The 24,651-nt window shown below is 37.3% G+C and overlaps 1 protein-coding gene across 3 annotated transcripts in view; it reads right to left on the bottom strand.

Annotated features, from left to right (window-relative positions):
- The window catches only part of ZCCHC7 (zinc finger CCHC-type containing 7), a 253,633-nt gene that overhangs the window by 46,868 nt on the left and 182,114 nt on the right, over positions 1–24,651 (bottom strand). For all 3 annotated transcript variants that reach the window (XM_043565615.1, XM_043565617.1, XM_043565616.1), the window contains exons 3-5: positions 6,732–6,775; positions 5,367–5,492; positions 4,269–4,439 (exon numbers count right to left, since the gene is read on the bottom strand). In XM_043565615.1, the coding sequence (XP_043421550.1) occupies positions 4,269–4,439; positions 5,367–5,492; positions 6,732–6,775 (341 nt within the window). The remainder of the gene's footprint in view (positions 1–4,268; positions 4,440–5,366; positions 5,493–6,731; positions 6,776–24,651) is intronic.

Below are 24,651 nucleotides of genomic sequence, written 5' to 3'. Positions count from 1 at the left end.
GCTTAAAACTCAGTAAGTAATTAACTATAGCTATTATTACCTTGGAAATGTCAGATATACCTTACACAATGGGACTGTGTATGCAAGATGTGTTCACATACTTTAAAATTTTCTGTATATTTAAAAACTGTTGACAAGAGAAGAGAATCTGTGGCAGAGTCAGAATTGAGATTCTTTCCACACTGCAGATTCTCTTCCTTTGGAAGGTATCAATGATGCAGGTTAACTTTAGCAGGACTTGAGCCATCTTTCTATGCCTTACATTATAAAACTCTGTAATTTGAACCAAATCGCTTTTATGCAGTAGTTAACAAATGAGGCATTTCCAAGCAGAGTTCAGGAAAATTCTTTCATTACAGCAAGAATATGAATACCACTCACCAGTTTTCACTACAAATTCTCTTTGCACATATAACTGGCACTGTGGCATTACAGAGATCAGTAGTGTGGCTATAGGAAAGTATAAAGCAAAAATGGAAGTTTCTTAATCTCCTTAATTGATAAGGTACGGCATCTATAATTACCCAGGGCTTCAGAAATCCTCTGTGAATGAGCAGCAAGTTCAGCAGGTAAAAAGATGAAAATGACAAAGAAGCGTGGAGGACAGTATTGTCAGAGGGTATGGGCCTTTAATAAGCCACAAGTATTCATATAAAGAGGGAGGAGTAAGGACTTTGAAGCAACCATAATGAGTGAGAAAGAGTTCAATCCTAAACAATGTAATTCATGTATGTGGGTCAAGAAAAAATTAGCAGAGGGGCATCTGGGTAGTTCAGTCAGTTAAGCATCTGACTCTTGATTTTGGCTCAGGTCATGGTCTCATGACCATGAGATTGAGCCCAGCATCAGGCTCTGTTGGCAGTGTGGAGCCTGCTTGGGATTCTCTCTCTTTCTTTCTCTCTGCTTCTCCCCTGCACACATGCACGCTCTCTCTCTCTCAAAATCAATCAATCAATCAATCAATCAATCAATCAACTTTAAAAAAAGAAAGAAGGAATGAGCAGTAAGCATTTGAGAGGGTTGCAAGGGAAGCAATACTTTCTGTGGAGGGCCAGGTTTTAAGATAAATTTAAAGCATGTATGGGGGACTGGCTGAATAGTTCCAGCAACCTGAGGCCAAAATGACTCTGCTTCCAAGTGAATTCTCATGAAGAGCTTCTCAGATGATGGAAGGACTATAAGCTTCTGCAGATGGAGTCAGTGAAGTCCAGGTTTGATTGGGCTCTGGGGGAATCCTACGCAAGGTGGGAAGGCTGGAAAAAGATCAACTAGTGTCCAGAACATTCACCACATAATTATAAAAACACCCAACAAGTTAGATCTTGGCAGATTTAGGGGAAAGGGTGCTGCCTTCTCTGAAGTCGACCACAGCCTAACCCAATCTTAAAACCTTACATTCACTGGGGTTATTAATCCTCAAGGCCATTTTAGATAAAACATTTAACATACATTAGAGGCCAAAATTAAGAAGTTAAGCAGAATGGACTACAGACTTAATTCACAGCTGATTATATAACCTTTTACAAATCATCCTTAACTGTTCTGTGCTAGTTTCTTATTTAAAAAAAAGAAAAACAAAAAAACACTGCTCATAATAATGTCTGTCTGAGACCCTTCTGTTATCACAGGCAAATAAGACCATATTTGTAAGAGCTTATTAGAAGAAAGGAGTAAAGAAATATGCTATTAAATGTACCTGCCAAACTAGAAAATCTGGATAAAAAAATTATAATTGACAACATAATGTAGAGAAGTATAAAACCAAGCCAACTTAGGATTTTAATTTTAAAACTTAGTAAATATTAAAAAGTTTAAGCTACTTTTAAAAAAATATTTCATTTTATTTTTTTAAGTAATCTCTACAACCAGCGTGGGGCTCGAACTCACAACCCTGAGATCAAGAGCCACATGCTCCACCAACTGAACCAACCAGGGGCCTCACTTTAGCTACTTTAGAATGAAATAACAGCATCTTCTTCTTCTTTAATATTTTTTAAAGTTTGTATTTATTTATTTTGAGAGAAAGACAGAACGAGCAGGGGAGGGGCAGAGAGAGAGGGAGACAGAGAATCCCAAGCAGGCTCCACACTGTCAGCACAAAGTCCGATGTGGGGCTCGAACTCACAAACTGTGAGATCATGACCTGAGCTGAAACCAAGAGTTGGATGCTTAACCAAGTGAGCCACCCAGGTGCCCCTAGAATGAAATAACTTCTATTTCCACACCTTGTCTTGAGAATCACATTCAACATCACTAGTGGCCTAAGAAATACAAATAAAAACAATATGATATCATTTTCTCCTTATCTGATTGGCCAAAATTTTAAAAGATCAATTATAATGTTAAGAGCATTCTTAAATACACCTGACAGGTGGTGATACATTGGTACCACCTTTTATTTACTTATTTTTTTTAAAGACTTTATTTGTTTAAAAAAATTTTTTTTTAACATTTATTTATTTATTGAGAGACAGAGAGAGACAGAGCATGAGCAGGGGAGGGGCAGAGAGAGAGGAAGACACAGAATCCAAAGCAGGCTCTAGGCTCCGAGCTGTCAGCACAGAGCCCGATGCGGGGCTTGAAATCACAGACTGCGAGTTCATGACCTGAGCCAAAGTTGGACGCTTAACTTACTGAGTCACCCAGGCACCCCAGAAGATTTTATTTTTAAGTAATCTCTACACTGAACCCAGGGCTTGAACTTATAACCCTAAAATCAAGAGTCTCATGCTCTACTACTGACTGAGCCAGCCGGCTGCCCCCATTGGTACTATCTTTTGGAAGAACAATTTGACAATATTTATCCATATGTAAATATACATATCCTTTAATTACACAATCCCACTCAGAATCTGTCTTAATAAAATAATCTTATACACACAACACACACACACACACACACACACACACACACAGATGTTTGCTGCAGCACTGTTTGCTTAAAAAAATGGGTTGTAACTATAAATTTAGATGTATTGGTAGATAAACAGCTGGGTAAATTGGTACATCCATACAGTGGAATAAAAATTAACCATAAGAAAGGCAGATCTTTATGAGCTAATACAGTGATACATTCATAAGGAATTAAGCAGAAAAAAAATGAAGCTGAAAGACAATGTATGGGATAGTGACCCTGTTTTTGTTTAAAAAGACATTTTAAAAATTACAATAGATAACTGATATATTTACATGAGAAACATATATACCAAACATTCATCTTCTAGTGTGTTTCAATCTGAAATTCATATTAACAAAAAGCCGTATTACTTTTTTTTTAGGAAAAGGTTATAGGATATTTCAATATAAATAAAATTAGAAAAATGTTTGTGGCTTTGTAGCATGTCTTTGGGAAATACAAATTAAAAGATCCTTACTTTAAAAAAATATATTAACTTCCACAGCCCCTCTGGTCTTTGAAATTGTGACTAAAATCCCAAATGATGTAAAATGATATCCAAGATAACAATGTGCTTAAATTTAACGTGCTACAAGTAACTGAATGTCTTTTAAATTACCCCCCCCTTTTTTTTTTAATCTAAAGAAAGAACTAAGATAAGCAGATCTAAAGTACTGGGGATTTTGTCCTTCTTGTTTAAGACTATTCTATCAGCAAGAACCATCAATAAGCAGCATCAAGCCAGGCTTCAGATAGATAGACCTTTGTATACAACTGCTAAGTGGGTACATATTTTCATGTAACTATGCATGAACAGACATATAAATTTACATGTTATTTATTACATACCTCTTTTATTTCGACCTTTACTTGGCAAGCACATTAAGCAAAGGGGGCAAGCATGGGTTTACAATATTTGTTGATGCTGCCACCTGACGAACCATTCAGTAAGATCTCCGTTAGAACACTGCTTTAGGGGCTCCTGGATAGCTCAGTTGGTTAGCCATCTGACTTCGGCTTGGGTCATGGTCTCGCATTTTGTCAATTCGAGCCCCACATCGGGCTCTGTGCTGACAGCTCAGAGCCTGGAGCTTGCTTCAGATTCTGTGTCTCCCTCTCTCTCTGCCCCTCCCCCACTCCCTCCCTCCCTCTCTCTCTCTCTCTCTCAAAAATAAAGATTAAAAAATTTTTTTTTAAAGAAAAAAAAAGAACACTGCTTTAGATGATCAACCGCCAAAGGGACATGGCTATCATTACACACATATTAGAACAGAATTAGAATAGAATATTCTTTTAGGTAGGCTGACTGATAGTTACAAATTGGCACACTGCCCCCAAAGTCTGACAAATTAGTTCTATGCAGGATACTCACATCAGCATAGTGGCCTATCATATCACATCGGTCACATCGTTTTCTCCAGGAAGGTCTTTCAAGACATCTGTGAGTGGAAGGCATAGGCAAAGAACAGCCTAAGCAAAAGCGGGCTGGGCAGGCATACTGGAGGTGTCCTCTCTCCGAGCAGAGGCAGCAGGGGCGGACTTTCTATGTGGCAAACAGAAAGTCTCTTTAGCAAAATAGTTCAGTCTCAAATAGAAGATTAACTTTTCCTTTTCTGTATAATTCCATAAAACGTTATTTCCAATTTGAGACCCCAGTGAAGGTTAGATCTTGAGCATAACTGTAAAATCAAACAAAATGTCTGAAATCAGAGCTTTAACACAAGCTATGTGTATTCTGTGGTTGCCAAAAAGGCTTACTGTGCCTGTAGTATCAACTGGCATCTACTTCTTATGCTTTATCTTGTGGGAACACTGACAAAGTGGATTGTGTTTGAGAGGGAAAGCAGGTTGATGAGGATCTGGAAGCTAAGTCATAGGAGCAACAAATACTGAAAGAGGCTGCTTTGTCTGGAGAACCAAAGACAAAGAGGAAATATATGAGCTGTCTCAAATATCTGAAAGACAATCATATCATTTGGAAGAAGGAATAATGGAAGGAATGTTTCTTAAGAGCTTACTGTGTGTCAGAGAACATCCAAGAACTTTAGTTCTATGTTGTTCCAAAGGTTGATGTATCTAACATAATTTACACCAATAAACATTTATAAATGCTTAAAATGGTAACTTTCTAACAATAAAAATTATCCCACAATGAAACAAGCTGTAGAAGGTTTAGAAATGAAAGGGGTCTCAGGAATCCTCATTTTATAGACAAGAAAACAGAGGCACAGAGGGTGAAATGATTTGCCTAAGCTTGTGCAACTACTAATGGAAAGAAAGCTAAAGTTGATTCCAGGTTTTTCTGACTCAAACTTCATTGTTCTTTCTGTGCTACTATTTTGGCTATCACCTACATGAAAATGTAACATGAAATTCACACATATATTGTACAAGATTTGAATTATAAGGTTATAGGGCCCACCCTTAAGACTATAAAGTAACAATGTGGAGAGAAATGTATTTCACATACTTGTGGAAAGGGGCAGTTTTTTGATAAATGGCCACATTTGTCACAATTTCTACAGGTAACATTTTTGTTGGCTGAATAGTATCGGTGGGTCCATCTTCCAGATGATCTATTGTTAACTATCTGGGCCTAGGAGGGAAAAAAATTTAAAAATCAATTAATTAATTAATTTTAATTAATTTAAAAAATATTTTACTTTGTTCAAAAGAATTGACAGCCATAGTCTGTTTAATCTAGAAACCAGCAACAGAGAACTTTTGTGTTCTTAAAAGAAATAAAAACTTAAAAGGGGTTGCCATGAAGACAACTCTACTTGTCTGTCCCTCATCTCACTCTTTTACACTTCTCCATATGGTTCCATTTCTTTTGTATGTTTCTCTATTTACAGTTCAGGTCTAGTAGGGGCACTGACATGCATCATTTAGACATTCTGGTGGCATTCAGAGTCAAAGATATCGCTGATTTCTATATAGGAACATACACCATATTTTTCGGACTGAGAAGCTTTTATTTGGGACAATCTTTTAAAAATGATTTTGTCCTTTATAAAGTTATAAAACCGTTATCACTACTGAATATATTCTTTCTTTTGAACAGCCCAGGGTTACTGCCTATAAACTGGATTATAATTTCTAAGAGACAATGGATAATCTCCTTCCAACAGAGTACTTTCAAGACCTATTCTGCCTACACTAATCCAATTCCAGCTCTCCCATATTCTAGCCAAAATCTAGTGTCTTGCAAGAGAATATTAGCAAAACACACCACATGGAATATCTAAAGGGGAATATGTAAAAATGCCAACCATGCTTTTTTATCTTGTTTGGTAGAATTCTAATCTTTGAAAAAGCTTTTCATCTTGTACTTGTTACTCTGCTGGATTGACCAGGTAAGCCCCACGTAGACAAAATCTAATTATCTCTTAAAACTTCTTTTTTCCAAGTTGTAAAATTATTCTCTTTTCTAACCATCTGTCACAATTAAGGCTAATAATTGACAAAGACAAACACCTGCCACATGCTAAATATAGACTAACCATTTCCTTACACTGAAGAGGCAGTTATTTCCGGTGTTGATCTTTAGTGGTACCAGGCAATATGGGCTGAGAGGACTCACCACAGCAGAAGAAACAGAAGGGAAAGGGGACTAAATCACTATGGCAATTAACAGACTGACAAAAATCAAGGCTGAACCACACTTCTGAAAAATTCAATCACCATATACTACAAACTTTTTCTTGCAACATACTCAGACGACTGCTATCTCTAAAAAGTTTATCAAATTATCATAATGAAATGAAAGGAAATTTCAAATCAAAGGAAATTATTAATCTGTTATTCATAACTTTGAAAAGCAATTTGATTTTACCTCAGCATCTTTGTCACTGATGAACCAATTTACACCATCTTGTCCTACAAAACAAATAAAATGTTACTCAGTCTTGACCCTTTTAAAGCACTTATAGATTGACATTATTCAATTTGTTAGTACTGAAATTGGACCCCAAAGGTGTAGTGAGAAATGTGAATACCTTAACCTCTTATCTTGGCTCTGTGTGGCTCTGGACAAATACTTAGCCTCTCTTAACCTCAGTTTTCTCACCTGTGTAATTCATGGGAATAAGAATATTTGTCCCATCTTCCTAAAAACTACTGTGAAAATCAAATGAGATATGTGAAAATGCTCTGAAAACCATCAAGCTATAAACAAATATAAAAAAAAATAAGTGAAAAACCAAAAACCCAACAACAGATGCAGAAAGCAATCTTATCTAAACTTCCCTTATCTGACTAAAGCAGAGCTTTATGAAAGTCAGCTGCATAGCACCACCCTCCCCCAACCTAGAGTCTCTAGTCAAGGAAGCGACTGACCTTGGCTTCTAGGACATTCCAAAAAACCCAAGTTGTAAAAATTAGCATCATCAAAAGCCTCCATCCTTTGAAGCCCTAAATACTTGTGTTTATGAAAGTTGGTAAACAAACCTTTACCTCTGGCAACTGAGTTCCGTTGCTCATTGCCAAGTGCTCCCACACTTCTGTTAATCTATCAGCAATTAATTCTCAGGACCCTACCATTCAGACTCAAGTAGGCAGAAGAAAGGTTTTTTCTTCCGATATCAGCACTAACTGTGTCTACTAGCTTCCCATTGTAGTTGACTTTGGTAGTAACAGGTTAAAAAACTGAACTTTAAATACCATATCATGACTGAGGCTAGAAATTAGCACTGTATTTTATAACATCAAACACAGTGAAACAAAACAACAAACAAGGAGGCCAAATATCCAGAAACCGTTGATTGATCTAAAAATACAACTACAAAAACCTAGGGGGTTTGGGACCCCTACATTTTTCTTTATCAGCTGTTTTCTTCTCTTTGCACTGTCCCTTTACAAATTTGCAAATTGCTGCTATTCCTTTGGTCTACTTATGACCACGGAGGAAGGGACACATGACTAATGCAGAAGCTAAGGTATCAACAAAGGACTGAAAGATTTTTTTTCTCTCCTTGAAGCAAAGTTAAGATTTCTTCCTTCCTCCTATCTATTCCTCTTCTCTATCTCAAAAACACAAATCAAGCTGGACTCTTTTCTTTGAAAGGAGTTTTGAGGAGACATGAAGTAATCTACGTTTCCCCAGGCCTACCAGGAGTAAGTGTCTAGAGATATATTTTAAAATAAAATACTTTTACTAAGAAAACCAAAAGGCTGCTTTACAAAAAGACCAATCCAGAGGAGAGCAGAGATGCTGTGCTGATGATTATTTCCACTGTAAAATTTGGAGGCTGCATCCATATACTGAGAGTGGAGAATACATTAAATAGCAGCAGCTTCTATTCCTTCATCATCACCGTCCATGTTATTCTTTCATTCAAAAGATCCATCTAAGGAGCATGCTTTGCTGTAACTTTCAAAGCTGCCTTTTGTGTCTCAATGTCCTTCATCTTTAAAATTCAAAGTGACCACTAAGAATCACTTTAATTAAAAAACTCATTTAATACTGTCTTAAAAAAATAAAAACCTAAAATCAGTGAGACGCAAAACAGCAACTGTTATCACCCCCAATTCCAAATACATTTATACTGGAACAGAGAATAGTGAAAAAAGGGAAGGTCTGAGAGAGGGAGACCCGACTCCATTTGGATGGCTTTGGGGCACCTGGGTGGCTCAGTCAGTTAGGCATCTGACTCTTGATTTCGGCTCAGGTCATGATCTCACAGTTTGTGGGATTGGGCCCTGTGTCAGGCTCCATGTTGACAATGTGGAGCCTGCTTGGGATTCTTTCTCTCCCTCTCCCCTGCTCACTCTCTTTCTCTTTCTTTCAAAATAAATAAACTTTTAGATTGTTTCAACATTCCTGTGGAATTCAACAGTATTCTAGGTTGTGTACTAACTCCTCTTACAAGCTATAGGATATTCTTACTGTAGAAAACTGATCAACAAGTACACAAAACAGGTTTCAATTACAGATGAAATCAAACTTCTCAGTGGTAAATAAACAAAGACATTGCCAGGAATGCATGAGCCAACTCTTGGTGCCACCTCTGGTTCCAGTTTTGGATGGACACTGGTAACAACAGCTGACTCCTGCCTTTTCTCTATCCTGTTTACTTCTTAACTCTAAATCCCAAACTAACGGAAGCTTTGTCTAAGGGCAACTCAGTAGAACTTCCATAGACAGCCAATTCTCCTATTAAATTCCTGGTGTGGGACTTGGCAGAAACCTGGGTTCCAGTCTTAACCCTATCTCTTATTTGCTGTTTGGCATTGGGCAGTTTACTGATCTTCACTGGGCCTGTATAATAATGGATTGGATTAAATGGCGTCCATGGTACTGTCTAGCACTAAACTTCTATGATTCTTTTGAATTTTCATTCATTACTAAAATCAAATACATTGTCCTCCAGGCCTTTGCAACTGGCACAGGGTGTCCTCCCTTAAAGACAATTTCCAAGGGGCCTAGAGGCACTCATCTTCCATGTGTTCACCACCCAAGGCCATAGGATATAAAATGGGATTGCCCAAAAGTGTAAAATTAGGACCACACTAAAGATGCCTAATATTAACTCTTTTTCAGACTTCAGAACTGTAATCAAAGCAATGGCTGGTAACTCTTTCTTTGCAACAAATCAACTGAATTCAACAAACATATACTGAAAGGTTATAATGAGCAAGGTGCTATAGGGTAAACAAAGATGAATATGAGCTTATAACTTAGTAAAGGAGTCAAATGAAAGGTGAAGAAAAGAGTAAGAGAAGACCATACAAAATTCTACAGTATACTGAGAGGAAGAATAAACAATGTCTGAATTTGGGGGGAAAAAGAGGGAAAAAGTCACAAAAGGCTTCACCATAAAAAAACCTTTACTGAAGTATAATTTACATATTAAAAAATATACTTGTGTAAAAAATACAGTATGATGCACTTTGACAAAGGCACAATACACCTGTGTAACCACCACAACAATCAGATGTAGCATATCCCCACCATCCCAAAATGTTACCTTGTGCATACCTGCACTTGATCCCCCACCCCAGGCAATCACTGATTTGCTTTCTGTCACCATAGATTTGCTTTGCCTGTTCTAGGACTGCATATAAATAGAATCCCATATTATGTATCACTCTGTATTTGGCTTCTTTCACTCTGAGTATTTGTGACATTTGTCTATGTCGTTGGGTAGTAGTAGTACTTTGTTTCCTTCTTCTTGCTCAGCAGTATTCCAGTGTGTGGATATGACAATTTGTTTACCTGCTCATCTCCTGATAACACTTAGGTTGTTTCCAGTTTTGAGCACTTATAAAGCAGCAATAAAACATTCTAGTGAAAATCTTTCTTTTTAATTGACATGCGTTTTCATTTCCCTTGGGAAAATATCAAGGCATAGAATTATTGGATATGGTTAAGTGTATCTTTACCTTATATGAAACTGGCAAATTTTCCCAAAGTGGTTGTGTCATGTTACATTCCCATCAGCGATGTATGGGAATTCCATAGTTTCATAATCTTGCCAACGCTTGAAACTGTCTTTTTAATTTTAACCTTCGAATGTGTGTGAAGTAGTAATGCATTAGGATTTCAATGGGCATTTTTCTGATAACTAATGATGCTAAGCATTTTTTCATGTATTTATTTGCCATTCATATATCTTCCTTCAAAAACTGTTCAAATTTTTAGTTTATTTTCAAACTTTTTTTTTTGAGAGAGAGAGAGAGAGAGAGAGAGAGAGAGAGAGAGAGAGAGAAAGAATGAATCTTAAGTAGGCTCCATGCTCAGCGTGGAGCCCAATGTGGGTTTGATCCCATGACCCTGGGATCATGACCTGAGTTGAAATCAAGAGTCTGAAGCTCAACGGATCGAGCCACCCATGAGCCTCTTAGCTTATTTTTAAATTGAGTTGTTTTACCTTTTTTTTTTTTTTTTTCCTGAGGGGGATGAAGGAGATTGTCTTCCTTTGATTGAATTCTAAGAGTCCTTTTTTATTCTAGCAACAAGTTTTTTATCAGACATGTGTTGGCAAGTATTTCTCCCAGTGTGGCTTGATTTTTCATTTATTTTTAATAACAGGCTGGAGTTTTCACTGTTGCGGGCCAGGAATTTTACTTGCAGTGTTCTTTTCTTAGAAAAGCAAAACTTCTAATAAATTTGACAACCCTTCCCTTCATAGTTTTTATGCCCAAAGAAATCTCTCTATGCAAGGTTACAAAAGCCAAGTACTTTTTATGTTTCCTTCTAAAATTCTATAGTTTTGGCTTTTTATGATTAGTTATTATCCATTTCTCCCCATATGAATATGCAGTTGTTCTAGCATCATTTGTTGAACAAATACCCCTTCTTCATTGAATTGCTTTAGCAACTTTGTTTAAATCAATTGACCATATATACATGTGGGTCACTTTCTAGAAGTTCTAATATGTTACATTGAGCTACAGGTCTGTAATTACACCATATTACAGCTTTACTTCAAAAAACTAAAAGCCTGTAGAAAAAGTTTTCCAACTCTTTTGCTCTTTTTCAAGATTGCTTTGGTTATTCTAGACCACTCTGATTTCTGTATAAGATTCAACTTGCTTTTTTTTTTTTTTTCTTTTTAAAGTAAGCTCTACAGCCAATGTGGGGCTTGTACTCATGACCATGAGATCAAGAGTCATAGACTGAACCAGACAGGCATCCTTGATTTCTGTATACATTTTAAAATACCAATTTCTACAAAAATAGCCTGATGAGATTTTGACTGGTATTGTGCTACATCTACAGATCAGTTTGGAAAGATATTTTAACAATATCAAGTCTTCTAAAACATGAATATGGTATATCTCTTCATTTGCTTTGGTCTTATTTTTCTCAGCAATGTTTTGTGGGTTTCTGTGAACAGGCTTTGCATATAATCTTACCCTTGAATATTTCATGTTTCTTTCTGCTACCAAAAAGTTTTTAAAAATAAAACTTAAATTAATTTTTAATTATTTTTTTAAATTTCATTTTTCAGTTTCTGATTACAAGTTTATAGAAATACAACTGATTTTTGTTTGTTCACCTTGCACCCTGCAAATCTGCACTTAGTCCTAGAAGCTTTTTGTAGATTCCTTGCAATTTTCTTTTTCTTCTTTAAATGTTTATTTATTTATTTTGAGGTGAGGAGAGGAGAGCAGAGGAGAGGCAGAGAGAGAAAGAATCCCAAGCAGGATCCACGCTGTCAGCATGGCACTGGAAGCAGAGCTCAAACTCATGAACTGTGAAATCATGTCCTGAGCCAAAATCAAGAGTTGAACACTTAACCAACTGAGCCACCCAGGCATCCCAATTCCTCCCAATTTTCTGTTTACACTATCATTTCACCTGTGCATAAAGACAATTTTATCACGTCCTTTCCTATCTGTATGCCTTTTATTTCTTTTTCTTACCTCAATGCATTATAAAGAACTTCCAGATATAACACTCAATATTAAGTGGTAACAGAAGATAATCTTTGTTTTGTTCCAATAGGGGGAAACTTCAGTCTTTCTGAATTAAGTAAACTGTTTGCTGTAGATTTTTCATTACAGGTTGAGGAAATTCTTTTCCTACTTTCCTGAGAGTTTTTAATTATGAATGTTTTAAATTTTATCATATGCCTTTTCTGCATTAACTGGGATGGCCCCATGGTTTTTCCTCTTTCTGTTAATATGGTGAATTACAGTGAATCTTTTTCAAATGTCAAGCCAATCTTGTATTCTGGGATTAATCCCACTTGGTTAGGATGTGTTATGCTTTACAATATACTGCATAATTCAATTTATTAGTATTTTATTAAGAATTTTTACATCTGTGTTCATGAAGGATATTGATTTACACTTATCTTACAGTGTCTTTTTATGGTTTTTATATTGGGGTAAAACTGACCTGATAGGAGTTGGGAAGAGTTTGTGTAGAACTGGTGTTATTTCTTCCTTCCGTATCTGATAGAATTCGCCAGATAAGTCATCTAGCCTGGAGTCTTCCCTGTTGTGGGCCAGGAATTTTACTCGCAGAGATGAATTTTTCTTTTATTTATTTATTTTGAGAGAGAACGCGTGCACAAGCAGGCAAGGGGCAGAGAGAGAGAATCCCACGCAGGCTCCAGGCTCAGCACAGAGCCTGACATGGGGCTCATGTCCTGAGATGAAATCAAGAGTCGGATGCTCAAATGACTGAGACACCCAGGCACTCCTGCAGGGAGGTTTTAAAAACAATAATAAATAGTAATTCTATTTCTTTAGTAGGTATGGAAGTACTCACATCTTCTATTTCTTCTTGGGCCAGTTTTGGTAACCTGATTTTCAAATAATTTGCCTATTACTTCTAAATTGTTGAAATTATCAGTACATATGTCCATAACATAGACTTATTCTTTCCTTTTGATTCACCTAATTTGTACTTAAGCCCATCCAAAAAAAATTTTTTTTTCTCAAATACTGTATATTTCAGTCCTAAGAAGATCCATTTGGTTCTTTTTTGTATCTTCCATTTGTCTTATTATAATTCTTTTTCTTTAAACCTTAGTGTATGTTTTTAATAGCTGCTTTAAAGTTCTTCCTGGGAGGGCGCCTGGGTGGCTCAGTCGGTTGAGCGTCTGACTTCAGCTCAGGTCATGATCCTCCGCGTCGGGCTCTGTGCTGATAGCTCAGAGCCTGGAGCCTGCTTCGGATTCTGTGTCTCCCTCTCTCTCTGCCCCTCCCGCTCTCATGCTGTCTCTCTGTCAAAAATAAAGGAACATTTAAAAAAATAAATAAAGTTCTTCCTGGTAATTTCATCAACTCCTTAATTTCTAGGTTTGTTTTATTTGACTGATTTTTCTATTATTAGTGACATCATCCTTTGAACACCTAGTAATTTTTTTTTCTTGGATGCTAGTTATTGTAAATGGTACACTATTGAATGTCTCACTCTTGTTTTTTACTTTCAAGTGTTAGACTCTGTTTTGATGAGCAGTTAAGCAAATTCCAGACTAGACCTTTAAAGCTTTGTTAGGGTAGGTCCACAGTAGCCTTTACTCTGGAGCTAATTTAATGTTAATAAAGATGTACCTTCTAGGGTTTCTATTAAACATTGCAGGTATTCAACACTCTCTCTCCACTTTTGCTAGTAAGAACTCAGGTAAGTTCTGGGACTTGTTCAGACTATAGACAGTAGGCTTTTGTCCAAGTCTAGTGGAGTCTGACCTATCTGTACACAGATAGGAACACAGTATCCTTGGTATTCATGGGTAACCCTATCCAGATTTCTGGAATTAGCTCCCTCCACAGCTCCCACCCTCCAGTACTCTGCCCACAGAGTATAGCTTCCTTAGCCTCTCTGAACTCTGTCTCTGCTTCTCATCTCAGGGAGGCTACAATGCTGCACTTGGGTTCCCTCTCTTGGTGCCATGAGGCAGGCGTCCAGGCAGAAAGCTAGGTTGATTACAGGGTATATCTCGTTTGTTTCCATATTCTCACAAATCACAATCCAGGACTGTTTGTTGTCTATATTCATCTTGCCCTTGAAATCTGTGTGTATTTACAATAGCTGTTTTAAAGTCCCTGTCTGCTAATTTCATCATTTCTTGCCAGGGGGTAAAGTCTGGTAGAAGTTTACATAACAAAGCTGAAAGAAGAAGTCTTAAATAGTATTTTAATAGAGATGAAAGAGGACACCAGTAAAAAGGAAAGGCACAAGCAACAGAATGGAAGAGGTAAAAGGATACAGCAAACAATACAGCTTGATTGGAACAAAGGGTATGATCATTCCTTTCCTAAGAATTTTCATAGACCTTTTTTTCTTTTAAGTTTATTTATTTTGAGAGAGAGAGAGAGAGAGAGAGAACAGGAAATGGGGAGGAGCAGAGAGAAAGATAGAATCTCAAGCAGGCTCCGTATTGTCAGTGCACAGCCCGACGCAGGGCTTGATCTCACAAACCATGAGATCATGACCTGATCTGAAATTAAGAGTTGGACACTTAAGTGACTGAGCCACCCAGGCGCCCCGACAGACCTTTTTATATGGTTTAACTTGACATTCTACTGGGTGAGCTTTCCAAGGAATAGCATAGCAGGTCTCTTTCTGCCAGAGGTAATGCTGAAGAAAGGGACAGTAAAACAGTAATTCGGTGTTTCTGTTGACACTATGTAACAACCAGAATACTTCATCTCTTCTGAAATAACATTCAAAACAAAAAAGTAAACCCATAACCTTACACATATTTTACACATTTTCTCCTATTTCTGGAACTATTCTGCTATCTTAATTACACACGTGTGCACTCTCTTTCTCTATTACTGCATGGTTATAAACATAAACATCTTTCGTATTTATATGGTGATTCAGAGTCTATAAATTGTTTTAAATATACATTTTATCCTCAGAAACCTGTATGTTATTGCTAAACAAATTTTTACTTTTTTAAAAAATGTCTTATTTTTGAGAGAGAGCAAGTGCGTGAGAGCATGAGTGGTGGAGAGGCAGAGGCAGGGCCGGGGTGGGGGGTGGGGGAGTGGTGGGGAACGGAGGATCTGAAGCAGGCTCCACACTGATAGCAGTGAGCTTGATGCAGGGCCCCATCATGACCTGAGCTGAAGTCAGACGCTCAACTGAATGAGCCACCCAGGTGCCCCTTTCAGATTTTTTTTTTTAAATACTCACTTTTATGTGTTTACTTTCTACAAAAATTGGCAACTGATGCTTTCTGTGAAAGGCAGTGCTAATGTAGCTCTTTATCCGTAAGACTGCATTCAGTTTTCAAAGGATGTGAGGAAAAGTCTGGATTAGATATCTTAGGAGGAAAGCCAGGTCCTGCCCTGCTGTAGTTACTTTAGTCTACATTCTGGTGGGTGGGAAAGCTGAAGATTATTCTTTTACTAAAAGCAGCCACAGACAATTATAGAGGTGGTTCTCTCCACCTTTTGGAATAACTTGACAGGAAATAGGAGTTAATAAAAAGTATTCTAAAGATCACCAAAGACTACAGAAGGACTCAGTTCAGCAAATCCAGTTGGTTATTTGCAGCGAAGGTGCCATGGTCTAAGAAGAATCTTTTCCTGAGCCTAATGCCCTATAGCTCCTTCTTATAAGGAAGTCATAGATACCTTATATTTTCTAGATATCCTAATTTCTAACATCTAAAATTACAAATCTCATTAAATTTCAGTGAAAAGGTTGTTATATATGACTTTCTTAGCATACAGTGGGCTCAATTTGAATAGTCAGCAAATCAGATATAAAAACTTATTTTCTCACTACTAATTATCTAAGAATGTAAATGCAGGGCACACCTGGCTGGCTCAGTCAGTATTGCACATGATTCTTGACTGCAGGGTCATGGGTTCAAGTCCCACATTGAACATGGCACCTACTAAAGTATGTAAACGCAACTTTCCTCAATGTGTAATATGTTTTCATTTAATGTAGTGTCAAGTTAATTTTCAACAAATATTTATTGAATATCTATCACTGTAAAAGACAGTGTAGGAGACACAAAGATGACTAAGACGTGGTGCTTGCCTTCAAGGAACTCACTACATAGTGTTGAAGTATGTGCATTTTTGGGCTAAATAATCAAAAAAACCATTACTGCGCTAAGTAAATAACCATGATAATTCTGTCTTTAAAACAGAAAGATGATTAGTCAAGTGTTAAAGATAAAAAATCCACTATTATTTGGGGAATCAGTTATTTAACATGAAATACTGAATTCTACTAATGAGCAATTAACTTATGACTGTATCACCAAGATGGCCTTCCTTATAATTCTAAGTATGTAAGTCCTAAGTATATAAGTCTAAGTATGTAAGTATGCAATTGTTTTCTCCCCAAATAACCTGTGAGTATAGACAGCTCACAATCAGTGATTGGGCGGAAAAGGCAATGGTTGTTGTCTACCTGCAGTACCTAAGGAACCAAGATTTTGGGCCTTCTCAGTATCCTCTCACTTCCAGGATACAGACAAAACTCTGACTTAACTGAGATGGCATTCTTTCACTACCCTAAAACACAGTGAAATGGTCAAGAAAACAAAGAAATGTGGAGAAGGTAATGAATAATCCTCCCATCAGATAACTTGAAGTTAAATAATTTGGCAGCTTCAGCATTAAAGACAAATGAAAAATGTTACATTTCTAAATGTATTGCCTACACTCCCTTTTTACATACCTAATATTTTAAACTAAACGATGCTGTTTGCAAATTAACACTCCCACTGCTTTGTTCTCTGTACTTTTGCTCATTTTATTCCCTTGATCTCCAACATTGTCTCCCTCTTTGCCCAATTTTTTACTTAACCCAGTCCAATTCTGATAACTACAAATTCTAAATGTCCTTTAAGGGCTTAGCTCCTCATAGCAATGGGTAATATTCAGTACTTCTCCCTCACCTGACCCCTGTGAGCATTCACAATTCTCACGGACGATATAACAAAATACTTTCCTAGTTCTTCCCCCACTTCATGGTTTCTTCTTCCTTCATGGACTACTTGGTGTGCTCCACTCTTTGCCCTTTTTTTCCTCATTCCACATTCTTAGTCCCAGCTTACGTCATACATGTCCATGGTGGGAACTCCCAAATCTGCATCTCTAGGCCAAATCTTTTCTGGAGTTCCTGATCGATTGGACATCTAGAGTAGACATCTCACAGGTAACTCACACTCATAACCATTAAAAATGAATTCTTCATTTTCTCCCCCTTCCTTGCATTTCTTTTAAAAACAGACAGAAGCTCCCACTTCTCCTCTTTGTATCTTCTATCTCAATAACTTGTATAAATCTATTTTATAGGTTGAAAAACCTATAAAGTCTACTTTATAGGTTAAAAAACCTCAACTCTTCCCTCTCACCTTTCATATAATTACTCACCAAATCCTGTAAATTCTCTCTCCATAACAGCCTCAATACCATTATACTGGCCCAGAGATACTTAGTTTCTCAGCTAGATTATAAAAATAACTTCTGACTATCTCTAGTGCCACAACTAATTTTCCATTCTACTGTTACTGGAATGTTTTTATTTTTTACATTAGATTCAGGTGTACAACACAATGATTTGATACTCGTATATACTGTGAATGGAATGTTTCTAAAATGGAAATATGAGTACCTTCTGCCCTTAATGGTCCCTTGATCCCTACAGGATGAATGTAAAACCCCTTTGTATGCCGCACAATGCCTTCCATGATTTGGCTCTTACCTGTTTCTCTAGTTTCACCTTCCTGATCACAGTACTTTGGCTATGCTTAAGAATTTCCTTAATGTGTCCTGTTGCTCTCTGCAACTATGCTCTGGAACACAAGCCATTCCCAACTTCACAACTTGGAACTAGAACTTGGTCTTCAAGTCCCTAATCATGTGTTACCTCCTCCACTGATGTCTTCTCTGATAACCCTTCAAAAGCAAAGATGATCACTCTCAACTAGGTAACATCCTAGACTTTAATTGTGTCATTTCTTTTTTTTTTTAAATTATTTTTAATGTTTGTTTATTTTTGAGAGAGAGAGTGCGAGCGAGAGAGGCACAGAAAGAGAGGGAGACACAGAATCTGAAGCAGGCTCCAGGCTGCTCCAGGCCCAACGTGGGGCTTGAACTCACAAACGGTGAGATCATGACCTGAGCCAAAGTTGGATGCTTAACCGACAACCACCCAGGCACCCCCTAATCATGTCACTTCTATCTTTGTATCTTCCAATTCAAAGCATGATCATTTAGTTATCATAGGTACTCAGGTTTATTGAATTACTTAAATAACATTTCCTCTTTTGATTTTACTCTAGAAGTATTTTCTCCCTCCCTAAAAGCACCTTATTTCTTACCTCTTAGGCTATTAATAAGTACTTCTAAACCGTGTGTTAACAGCTATATTAGTAAATATTTTACCTCCCTCACTACACCGTAAGTTCTCTATGGACATCTATCTAGTTATCAGCACAACTTCTTGCATATTTTGAATTACACTAGAAAAAACAAGTTAGAGGAAAAAGTTGAAAAGGATAAAAAAGGGAAATATTAATATGTACACTTGTGTGAGTAAACACTGTTCTGAACTGGGGGTAAATAAGCCAAGAGACAATTTCATGGATTGTCACTGTACATATGTAAGTTTAATAAGACAGTTCTCTGTGGCTTAAAAAAAAAACAGATTTGGAAATTCTAAAGGACCTAAAAAAATTTTTTTTAATTTTTAAATTAAAAGAAAAATGTTTAAATGTTTATTTTTGACAGACTGACAGAACGTGAGTGGGGGCAGGGTAGAGAGTAAGAGAGACACAGAATCTGAAGCAGGCTCCAGGCTCTGAGCTGTCAGCACGGAGCCCGACACGGGGCTCGAATCCATAAACTGTGAGATCATGACCTCAGCCAAAGTCAGACGCTCAGCCGACTGAGCCACCCAGGTGCCCCGGAACTAAAAAACATTTTAAAAACCACTGCTTTTGAATAAAAACCACTTAGTGGACACAGAAACATAAGATAACTGGACATTTATAGATAATCATACCTGTACCTACCCAGTGTTTATGGAATAAAGATCACAAAGATGAAGCTGCCAGATATTTATGTCCTATCCTTTCCTGAGCCTAACTCCACTATACCAGATATCCCCCTGGGATCTTCTCACTTCGGATAAGCAACTGAACCAGCCACAAATGAAGTTACTATTCCCAACTTCATCAGCAGCATCTGTTGTTTCAACGGAAACTTTTGAAACACACACAATGCCACATGCAAATCCCCTGAGGGTTGAGCTGCTTTATTCACTTGCATTCTTCTCAAACTGCTCTTTATTTCTGTCTCTGTTTTCTCTTATTTATACCATTCTATTTGACACTGGTCACAAAACCATTTTAAGTCATTAAAATTTTGCAGTGTATAACCGGCAATAGTTTAAATAAAACAAATTTTAGTAGAACAATTTGCAAGTTAGGCATCAAACTGTTCCTTATTTTAAATCATATTAAATTTACCAGAAACAATCTGTATTTTTGAATGTGTATAAACGATAAATGGGGATTTAGCTCTTCTTTTTTTAGAGGTAGAGGAGGAAGAAGAAAGAGGAAATAAATACAGGTGCTTAGCACAGGGTTATAGAGAGCTCTTTTAAAGTTATCTGTCACATTTTTAAGACCTTTGTATTATCTCCAAAGAGACACAGATACAACCACAGAGAGTTCTCTCTCATCCCCCATTCCTTCCAAAACAACCTGTCACTTGAACCACCTGGTTAAGAAATATTTATTTAAAAATAAAAAAAACCTCTCAAATTGGGGCACCTGGGTAGCTCAGTCAGTTAAGCGTCCGACTCTTGATATCAGCTCAGGTCATGATCTCACAGCTTGTGGGATGGAGTCCCATGTCGGGCTCTGTGCTAAGTGTGGAGTCTGCTTGGGATTCTCCCTCTCTCTCTCTCTCTCTCTCTCTCTCTCTGTCTCTCTCTCTCTGCCCCTCCCCTGCTTGTGCATTCCCTCTCAAAACAAATAAATAAATGATTATATTAAAAACAAACACCTTTCAAATTAAACTAAATGACAAGAACAGAAAGGGAAAAATTATGAACAGAAACAAATACGGTAGGATTATGGGAGCTGCTTTTTCCTCTTTTAAAGATACTTCACTTCCATGCTCCCCTCCAAAAAAGCAAAAAGGAAAATATACGATGGACATTTGAAATATTTGTAAAATGACAAGAACATATAAAACACATTTAAATTCAATCAAGAGGCTACTTTAAAAAAGATATTGCAGGTTTCTAGAGAAAACTATATAAATTTGGCTATATAAATTTGGTATCTCCTTGCTGGTAAAAATATAAAAATAATCTAGAAGCTATGTCTTTCAGTCATCCTTCTAATTCTGTTTTACATTTCCTCATCCCCTTCCTACACCTTTTTTCACTTTCTTCAACACCTGATTCTTGGCTCACTCCTTCCTTAGTAAAACAAGTCCCTCCGAAACAATTCATTTTTGTTATTTTTTTGTGTGGGGGGGGTCATATTTTCTTCAAATCTCTTTCTAAACTTTAAGACCAAATATGTCCAGGCTTACATTTATAATTGCTTGCAGGATATATCACAAATGATTATATAGTCACTGCAAACATAACATATCCAAAGAAAAACTTATCTTCACAGCCCCAACTGAAACTAGTTCAAACACTTTCTTCCCTGTTGTTATTAAAGGCTCAAAACATAGGTTTATTTTCATCTTAACCCAATGCTTCACTCCCATTACCCAAACAGGCCAGGTCTTAAAATTCGACGGTATTTCCCTTTAAAATGTCTGAGCCAACAGGGGCGCCTGTTGGTGCTCTGTCAGGGTGGCTTAGTCAGTTAAGCATCTGACTCTTGGTTTCAGCTCAGGTCATGATCTCAGAGTCATGAGATCGAGCCGTATATTGGGCTCCGCACGATTAGTGCAGAGCCTACCTGCAATTCTTTTTCTCTCTCTGCCCCTCCCCCGCTTGTGCTCTCTCTCTTAAAATAAATAAATAAACACTGAACAAAATAAAATGTCTAAGCCAATATTCTGGTTTCCCTCCAGTCATCACTGTTTGTTCATCACCTCAGATCTAGGAGGTGTCCTTGTACCTTCAACTGCATTTGAAACATACCAGTTAGATTTTTTTTTAATGCGTAATTCTGTATTTTACCATCAGTTTTTTAAAATATTTTTTTAAGTTTATTTATCTTTTTTGAGAGAGAGAGAGAGAGAGAGAGAGAGAGAAAGCAAGCAGGGGAGGAGCAGAGAGAGAGAGAGAGACAGAATCTGTGCTGTCAGCACAGAACCCGATGCAGGGTTCGATCTCATGAACTGTGAGATCATGATCTGGGCCAAAACCCAGTGGGATGCTTAACAGACTGAGCCACCCAGGTGTCCCTTGTTAATTTGTATCAAAGTAATACATGCATATGGTTTTAAAAACTCTAATTAATACAAAGAAAGCATAAAAGAAAAAAAACAGCAGTTCTCGCCTCTCTGCTCCAGCTCACACTCCTCCAGAGGCAACCACTTTCAAGTCTCTAGCTATTTCTTTTGGTATTCATTTGGATACTTCTAAATAATTTTCCTTCTGCGACTTATGGATTTATTTATTATTACTTTTCAATGTTTATTTATTTTGGAGGGGGGGCAGAGAGAGAGGGAAACAGAATCACAAGCAGGCTCTGCACTGACAGCTCAAATTCATGAATTGCGAGATCATGATATGAGCTGAAACCAAGAGTCAGACGCTTAGCTGACTGAGCCCCCCAGGCACCCCAGGATTTATCTATTTTAAACATTAGTACCTAAATTCCTTTTTAGAAAAATGTTTATTTATTTGTTTTTGGGAGGGGTGAACATGGGCAGAGAGAAAGGGATAGAGAATCCAAAGCAAGCTTGTGCTGTCAGTGCAGAGCCTGCCGTGGGGCTTGAACCCTCAAACTGGGAGATCATGACCTGAGCTGAAATCAAATGCTTAACCGACTGAGCCACCCAGGTGCCCCTCTAAATTCCTAATAAAGTAAAAGAGGATTTACTTGTAACATCCTATCTGCATTTCTTCTTCCTCCATCCCCTTTCTTAGGTTAAGGCAATACTCCTATGTAGTGGTATACTGTTTCCTTTCTTGTACAATGCTTTAATTGTCCTGTATTTAATACCAGTCTAGTTGTTTCAATTAGTTGGCCTGAAAAATCTTCTTACCACCATGCTAGCCACTAGCACCTTGTCTCTCTGAAAGGTCAAGTTTGAGTCCTCTTGATATCTTCAGAATCAGAGCAGTGCCTGTTCATTATGTACCTGCTGCATTATAATAGTCCTCACCAATCGTCAAGGTCCAGTGGACCCATTTAATACTTTAAGTCATCTTACAAATAACTTACAGAGACATAAGGAGATAATGAATAACAATTTTACTAGAAACCCTAATAAGAATTTTAAAAAAAATTTTTTTAAACGTTTATTTATTTTTGAGACAGAGAGAGACAGAGCATAAACGGGGGAGGGTCAGAGAGAGAGGGAGACACAGGATCTGAAACAGGCTGCAGGCTCTGAGCGGTCAGCACAGAGCCTGATGCGGGGCTCGAACCCACGGACTGCGAGATCATGACCTGAGCCGAAGTCGGCTGCTTAACCGACTGAGCCACCCAGGCGCCCCCCTAACAAGAATTTAAACATGGCAAACCAAAATTTTTATTCATGTATATATATCCCTGCTAAATACACCTGAAATGGGGAACATCTTGGAATACAACCAACTGCTCATCGACTGTCATCTATGTACTTGACACACATCCATCTGGTTTGTAAATACTAAACCAGATATCGAATACATTTCTTCTTTGCTCCATAGTTGCAAGAAATTTTTACTTTTCAATTTATAAACACTAATTACAATGATCAATCCATTAGTAGTTTTTCACTTCTCTATCATCTATTTCTTTCTGGTCACCTCTGCATACACATTTGCCTTCAGTGACTGTCCACTTGAAACAAACCATATCAAGCAAATTTTGGTATACAAATCTCATAAAATATGAAAGCATACAGTCACACATCCTTTTATCAAAGCAGGATGGTACAGGTTCTCATCATAAAATACTGTGTGGTAAAGAATTTCCTGTTGAATGACTACCTAGATGAGAATACCTCATTTCCTTTTTTTTTAAAGTTTTTTAAAAATTTATTTTGAGAGAGTGAGAAAGAGAGACAGAGTATGCATGTGAACAGGGGAGGGGCAGAGAGAGAGAGAGAGAGAGAGAGAGAGAGAGAGAGAGAGAGAATCCTAGACAGGCTCCACGCTGTCAACACGGAGCGCAACATGGGGCTCGATCTCACAAGCCTTGAGATCATGACCTGAGTCAAAATCAAGAGTCGGATGCTTAACCAACTGAGCCACCCAGGCAGACTACCCTATTTCCTTTTTTATATTTAGAGATACATTGTTCATTCATCAATTCTTAAGTTCAAGAAAACTCATATGTAATATCCTCTGAACAAAATCATAGTCTGGGACTTAAAAGACCAAGTTCATTACATCATTAAAGTCTAGGTACTACAGGGACATCTGGGTGACTCAGTTGGTTGAGCGTCGGACTTTGGCTCAGGTCATGATCTCACAGCTTGTGAGTCTGAGCTCCACATCTGGCTCTGTGTTAACAGCTCAGAGCCTGGAGCCTACTTCATATTCTGTGTCTCCCTCTCTCTACCCTTCCCTGCTTGTGCTCTGTCTCTCAAAAATAAATAAACATTTAACAAAAAAAATTTTTAAGTCTAGTACTACAATCTGTCTCTTTGAATTGATGTTCTGATTGCTCTAATAACTGTGAAATGTCTTCCTCCTTCAATTTTTTTCTATTTGCCATTTGGGCAGAAAATGTAAAATTCTGAATTCTCATCTTTGTTCAATGAAAGCTAAAAAAGATGGTGTCTCCAGACACCTTGAAAAATAATGTAATACTTTGGGCAACACAATATGAAGGATGATGAAGACATTTCACTATTATATCATCCTTCTAGGCAATTCCATCATTCTTATATTTTCTTATTACTTTAGTGTTTTTTAGCATAGTTGGGAATAACTAATGAGTAATGATAAAACTATTCTTATGATGATGAAATAATAAGATGTTTCAAAGTAGGACAAAAATAAGATCACTAGGATCCCATGATGTATCTTACATTTATATAAGGATCCAATGGACCCATGTAGTAAACCTGAGATAGAGTTTTATTTTATTAAGGAAAGTAAATTTTCTCTCTGTTCTTTGCAAGACCTCTAAGAAAGAATTAAAGTCATGAAATATATATTCTTAGAAGTAATTAGAAATGCTAAAAAA

This window comes from Prionailurus bengalensis, chromosome D4 (genome assembly GCF_016509475.1).
Source record: "Prionailurus bengalensis isolate Pbe53 chromosome D4, Fcat_Pben_1.1_paternal_pri, whole genome shotgun sequence".
Lineage (NCBI taxonomy): Eukaryota > Metazoa > Chordata > Mammalia > Carnivora > Felidae > Prionailurus > Prionailurus bengalensis.
This window is presented reverse-complemented; position numbering and strand designations above follow the sequence as displayed.